At 36.2% G+C, this 6,000-nt stretch overlaps 1 protein-coding gene across 5 annotated transcripts in view; it reads right to left on the bottom strand.

Moving 5' to 3' along the window:
- Positions 1–1,078: 1,078 nt before the first annotated feature.
- Positions 1,079–6,000, bottom strand: part of Hexo1 (beta-hexosaminidase 1) — a 93,959-nt gene continuing 89,037 nt past the window's right edge. For all 5 annotated transcript variants that reach the window (XM_081746173.1, XM_081746172.1, XM_081746174.1 and 2 more), the window contains exon 3: positions 1,079–3,638. In XM_081746173.1, the coding sequence (XP_081602299.1) occupies positions 1,883–3,638 (1,756 nt within the window). In that variant the 3' untranslated portion in view covers positions 1,079–1,882. The remainder of the gene's footprint in view (positions 3,639–6,000) is intronic.

The raw sequence follows: 6,000 nt of genomic DNA, 5'->3' as shown, positions 1-6,000 counted from the left end.
TTTATGAGCTAAGGAACAACACATGTAGAGTATTGGATCAAGCCAAAAAAATGGTTCGAAAGTAACTGCTTATGCATAAACAACACAAAAACAAAATACCTACTTTTTCACACAAAACAAAACACGAAAATAAAAGAAACCAAAAATAAATTGACCAATCTAAAATTAGATTTCACCCATGAAATTAAATTTTTAGGATTACATATAAATGAAAATCTAACTTGGGAAACCCACGTTAAAGAAATAATAGTAAAATTAAATTCCAGACTTTATGCACTCAGGATACTAAAAGAAACGTTAAATACTAAAGCTTTGATCCAAGTATACTACGGGCTTATACACCCTATACTAAATTACGGCATCATTTTCTGGGGCAAATCTTCAAGCAGCAAAGCAGTCTTCATGAAACAGAAGCAAGCAATACGGATAATATTTGGTCTACACATGAGAACATCATGCAAAGAAAAATTTAAAAAGCACCAGATCCTTACACTACCATCTATTTATGTATATGAAACTGCAATCTATTCAGCTAAACTGAAAGATGGAACCCAAATAAATCACGTATATAATACCAGACAACAAAATGAAAGAAGACAATATTTTACAAAACTAACATTAGTACAGGAAGGCCCAAGCCATATGGGAGTACAAATTTACAATAAGCTGCCCAGAGAAATAAAAAATGAAGAAAATATAAATGTTTTTAAAAAGAAACTCAAGAGATTCCTGGTGAATAAAGTATATTACAGCGTAGCAGATTATCTTTACAATAATGTATATTAAATAGTAGTAACATATTTCTTTTTCTAAGTGTATTTACTGTAAGAAAGAGGACTGTCTGAACCCTCCAAATACCAAATGTATCTTGGTTTCAAATGGAGTAAATAAATACAATACAATACAATACAATATAATTGTATTAATCAAGCTGTGAAAATAAATAGTTTGTCAGTAGTTTAATCACTTTCTTAAAAAAATAAGGTAGTGAAAGTAATTAACTTAGTTTATTTCTTTTCTTAAAATAAGATGCTGGGTAAAAGGATATCCGTTCATAAACTCAAATAAAAGATACACATTATAAAACAAAATACGCATTTCATTAATATTCTAGTATCCATTCAAATACATAATCAAATAATACAATTATATTCAGTTACACATCTCAATCAATATCTGTCACACACGAGTGCCCAAAGAAAATTTTCTACGGCGGGGGGGACATCTCCTTTCTTGCTACATTATGTTTGGTATTTTTTAAATTGGTATTAAGAAACTCTTAACAAATTTAATACATTTTCGAGAACCAGAGGGAGCCCACCTCCGCCCTTTGGGCGCCCATGCTCTGACATACAGGATTTCTTCCAAGAAATTTTGTTCGTAGGGAATGACAAAACCAAAAAGCGAAGGGGACTGCACTTCGACACTATTTGCGAACGTGCCCTGCACAAGAGTGAGATATAATTACAATATAATTTGTTTTAACTCTGGGGAAGCGGCTTGCTAACACCGACCCCCCCCCCCAGAGGTATGTCTAGAAGCAGTAGCGTACACAGAATTTCATTAAGGGAGGTTCAAGTTCCCAAATTCATATCGTTTCAAGTATTCGTATACATATCTTGTGGCAAGTGTTTATTCTTGCATAATATCTTGCTAAAAGGGAGAAGTTGTTAAAACCAGAAAACCACGCTGGCGCACGCCACTATTTGGAAGAAATACTGCTCACACACATACACCGATAACAATTATAAAAATAAACAGAGAGATTGTGCTGGAATTTATAAACAAGGCTTTGTCATGATGTTCATAAAGCGTAGGTAAATATCCATAAAAAAAATCTTACTAACGGCCGAATGAAAAGAATAATCAATTGGGATAGATTTTAAGCGTAACAATATCCTTGATTTTGAAGGCACCACTCTGGTTCCAAAGAATCAGCTCGAATTCCTCTTTCAACCATTCTATCTCTGTGATTGAGCATTCTACTCTCGGCTTCTCTCCAGGAGGTAGAAGGGTTTTTCCAAAGTCTTTCTGCAGCAGCTGAGGCGCGAGGCCAAAATCTACTGTCCACAGATTGGTCGTCAGCTTGTTCAGTCCATAACGTAGCTTCAGCTCCAAGAACATATTTCCTGGCTTTTTCTTCATCGACACCTTGATTGGATAGGAGTTCGTAAGGGCTGTTCTTGTACACTTTTTGCCAACCAATATACGGAGAACACCAGTTGTTGCCTTCGCCAACCCAAGCCCCAAAGCCACAATCGAAGTACAATGCGTCGTAATTGGAGAATATAACTCTGTAATTATTTCTAACAAGATCGCCAATAAGAGAATCAACGCCGGTTGTCCAAATTTGAATAATGTACGTGTTGTTGTCCAAATATCTCGCCACTCTATCAAGCTGGGTGAGATCGCTAGTCCAGATGACGATTGGAAGTTCTATGCCTTGATTTGCAGTCACCAACCTCTCGAGAGCCTTGCGTTGGAAGGTGTCCCAAAGAGCGATCAACTCTTCCTTTGTTCCCGTCTGTCCCTGCTGCTGAAGCCAGTCTCGTATCTCTTGGCTCTTATTCCAACAGTTGAAGTTAACCTCGTCCCCTCCCATATGGAAAATGTCACTGTCAAATACATTCAACATATCACGATATATTCCTTCCAGTATTTCGTACACGTTGTCGTTAATTGGGTTCAATTGCCCACACGGAGGTTCCACGCAATAATTAGACCAAGGCTCTGCCTTTACACAAAGCGCTGTTCGGCCCATTCCCTCTTGTTCAGTCCATTGCCATCCTTCTCCTACGTGGGCCGGAGCATCGAACTCAGGAACCACACGAACACCTCTCACTCGCGCATACTCAACGATACCTCGAATATCGTCTGGAGAATAAATTTTTTCAGGAGTGTAAGCGCCGTACTGCGTTAGTTTCGGGAAGCTTTCGGAATAGAAAGGGAAGCTATGAGAATCCGTGATATGCCAATGAAATGAGTTCATTTTGTTGAACGACATGGCATCAATCGTTCTCTTGATGGATTCAACACTGAAATAGTTCCTTGATGTATCCAGCAGAATTCCTCGATAAGGGAACACGGGTGCATCAGTGATATCGGCAGTTTGCATTTGGAACTGGGAGACATACTCATTATATGTTATTAACTGACTCAATGTCTCGACACCGTGTCTGGCTCCGAAGTAAGTCCGAGCGTTAATATTGGCAGTAACTGAATCATCACCGTCTGACACACTAAGTTCATACGATTCGTCGGTATCTGACGCGAAACTAATCACATCTCTGTTTTCAATATTCAGGTTCACTAACAGGGATCGTGCATTTTCCGGGTTCGACACTGAAAAATTACCCTTCATCTTCGAAAGGTAGCCGAGGAAAATAGTTTCTAATCCCTGTACAAGGCTCCCAACTTGGTCACCAGTCCCTCCTGCAAGCTGGAAGGTAATGCTGTCTGTGTTTAAAGGTATCAAAGACTTTCCAAGATTCACTGTTCCTGTTGGCAGAGGCCACAAAACTCCTCCATCGTTGCAGATCATTTTACACCCTTCGGCGTTCTGGGCAGTTTCTCCTTCGGCGAGGAGGACTTTCTCACAACGAGACTCTTGACACTTCCACGTCCACACAGGATCAAAACTGAAACAAGGAAAATATAAACATTTTAAATATCATCTAGCGGATATAATATTGATACATGAATCCTTAAAACTAACAATGACAAACAGTATAATAATATTGAAGACAAATTATTGAAATACGGTTAAAATGGAATGCACATTCAATATTTTAACATTTAAACGCCCATTGACGTAACTTCTGCGTCAATGCTTTAATACCCAATACCTCAGGCTCTAATTGAGCTAGGAAAATGAGTTTGGTATCAATGTGTTCCTGAAGGACAACGCTTTACGCCGATATGAATTTTATGTATATGGAGGTACCACGATGGATGGGAAGGGTAAACTTCTTCTTCTTCTTCTTCTTTTTTTTTTGTCTTTTTACATCAGGTTTTTTTGGAGCCATTCACGCCTTGGGGGTACACTCATAAAAATTGGCATGTAAAGCAATCAAGTAGTCCACTACATGGTAATACCCAATATGTGTACTTGTTGCTTATATGGAAAGAAGAGGGGGCAAAGTTTGCCATTTTTTTTTGAGTCAGTTTTTGACGTAAATTAAATTTATTTTCAGGACGGTTCCATATAAGACAAGATATCTTTACACTGAATTGGTCTGCATAAATGTTACCTCGTTGGAATCTGTATTCTATAAGCTTTCCAACGATGTATCAATCATGACTGTCATAATTAGGGGGTCCGCAGGGACAGTCTATGATTTCGTTCAAATGTATGCGGACGTACGGAGGTTAATGTAAAAATATCGAGAGAGAAAATAACAATCAAGAATTGATTTAGGAGATTGTATGGTTGGCGAAGTATAACGTATTTCTGCCAGTACTTTTGTCATCGTTTGTATCTGTCGGGTTCCAAAAACATACGCTACATATGGAATTTACAGTGGTTATGTTTTGCGTTGACTTAGAATGTTAATGAAAGACATAGAATAATTGCAACTTTTTTTTTTTTTTTTTAAAAAAAAAGAGAGATTTTTCTTTACCTAGCAGACATATTCTTTAACCAAAAACCTGACTATTGGGTAATTGCATTTAGGTTGAGAGCGGACGTATCGAAATCATTTGACTCATCAATTTTGAGGAACGTGATGGAAGAAGGAGGCAGAGAAGAAAAAATTTAAAACAGAAAACTTCTACGTCATTGCAAGTGAGCAGAAAATGAATTGCTGTAGGATATACTATATCCATGGGCGGCGATTAGGGGGGCAAAGAGGGGCATGTCTCCCGCACTTTTTTGAAGTAACCCATTAATGTATATAGTTTCATTTGGAAATGTAAAGTTTTTGTATGTGTTACTGGTTCATAGAAAAGATGGTGCCATATAATATTTGCCGTTGCGTGAATACGTATTGGTTGTCTTCCCATGGAGTAAAGAAAGCTACAGGAATATGCATTTTAATTGCCACAATAAATAACCCCAAAAAATAACCTATTGGAGCACAATTCCAGCATACTTTCACTTCTTCTTACAAGGGCTCGATATGTTAGTCAGCCGCTTTGAAACTAACTGAGAACATTATGCAAAAAAAAAAAAAAAAGTTATTCTTTAATTGCACAAAAATTGACAATTCCTAAGATGTCTTTTCTTCTTTCTAAAGTAAGGAATATTGATTAAAAAGAGCGTAATAAGAAACAACTTCTACTTTTTTCCATTATTTTGTAGTGTAATATACGAGTGAAGTATTGTGTTTAGGGCTGTACGAGTGTATATACAATTAAATTTAGTAAATTAAACATAATTGTAGGTTTTAAGGTTATTTTGTATAAATGAAGTGTGGATTGATTCTAAGTATTGTTGTTGTTTTGATGCGTTCCAAGAAAGTGAAAACTGCACCTAATGGCAACGAACATGTTTCGGGAAGTTGCAAAAGCAAATATTTCTTTAAATGTTGTAGCATATGCTTGTAGTATTTACTGTCTTTCATTTTCTAAGAATAATAACATACATTTAATAGCATGTGTGGAATTAAATATTAAGTTTTTTTTTATTAATCCTCAGTTTCAATATAACTTTTGCAAAACAAGCATCATTATTCATTACTATGATTAATATTATCCTTTCTATTTATTTGTTTTGCAAATTTGTTATTAAATAATCTGATTACACAATTTTCCAGACAGAATTTAAGGTATTCATGAGCAAGAAATCAAATCTCTTCTTACACTTTCGTTGTTTAAGAGTACAAAGGGCTAGTACCTACTTGCGTTGCTCTTGTCAATTCACTTAATAAAATATGAAATATTATATACGGTATTTTAACTGAAAAAGATAGTATCCTATTAGTTATACAACCTTTCGTCAAACAAAGTGTTAGAAACAACCAGGAAAACTAACATTTATATACAAATATTCAGATCATGTCT

This window comes from Thermobia domestica, chromosome 18 (genome assembly GCF_964235325.1).
Source record: "Thermobia domestica chromosome 18, izTheDome1.hap1.1, whole genome shotgun sequence".
Lineage (NCBI taxonomy): Eukaryota > Metazoa > Arthropoda > Insecta > Zygentoma > Lepismatidae > Thermobia > Thermobia domestica.
This window is presented reverse-complemented; position numbering and strand designations above follow the sequence as displayed.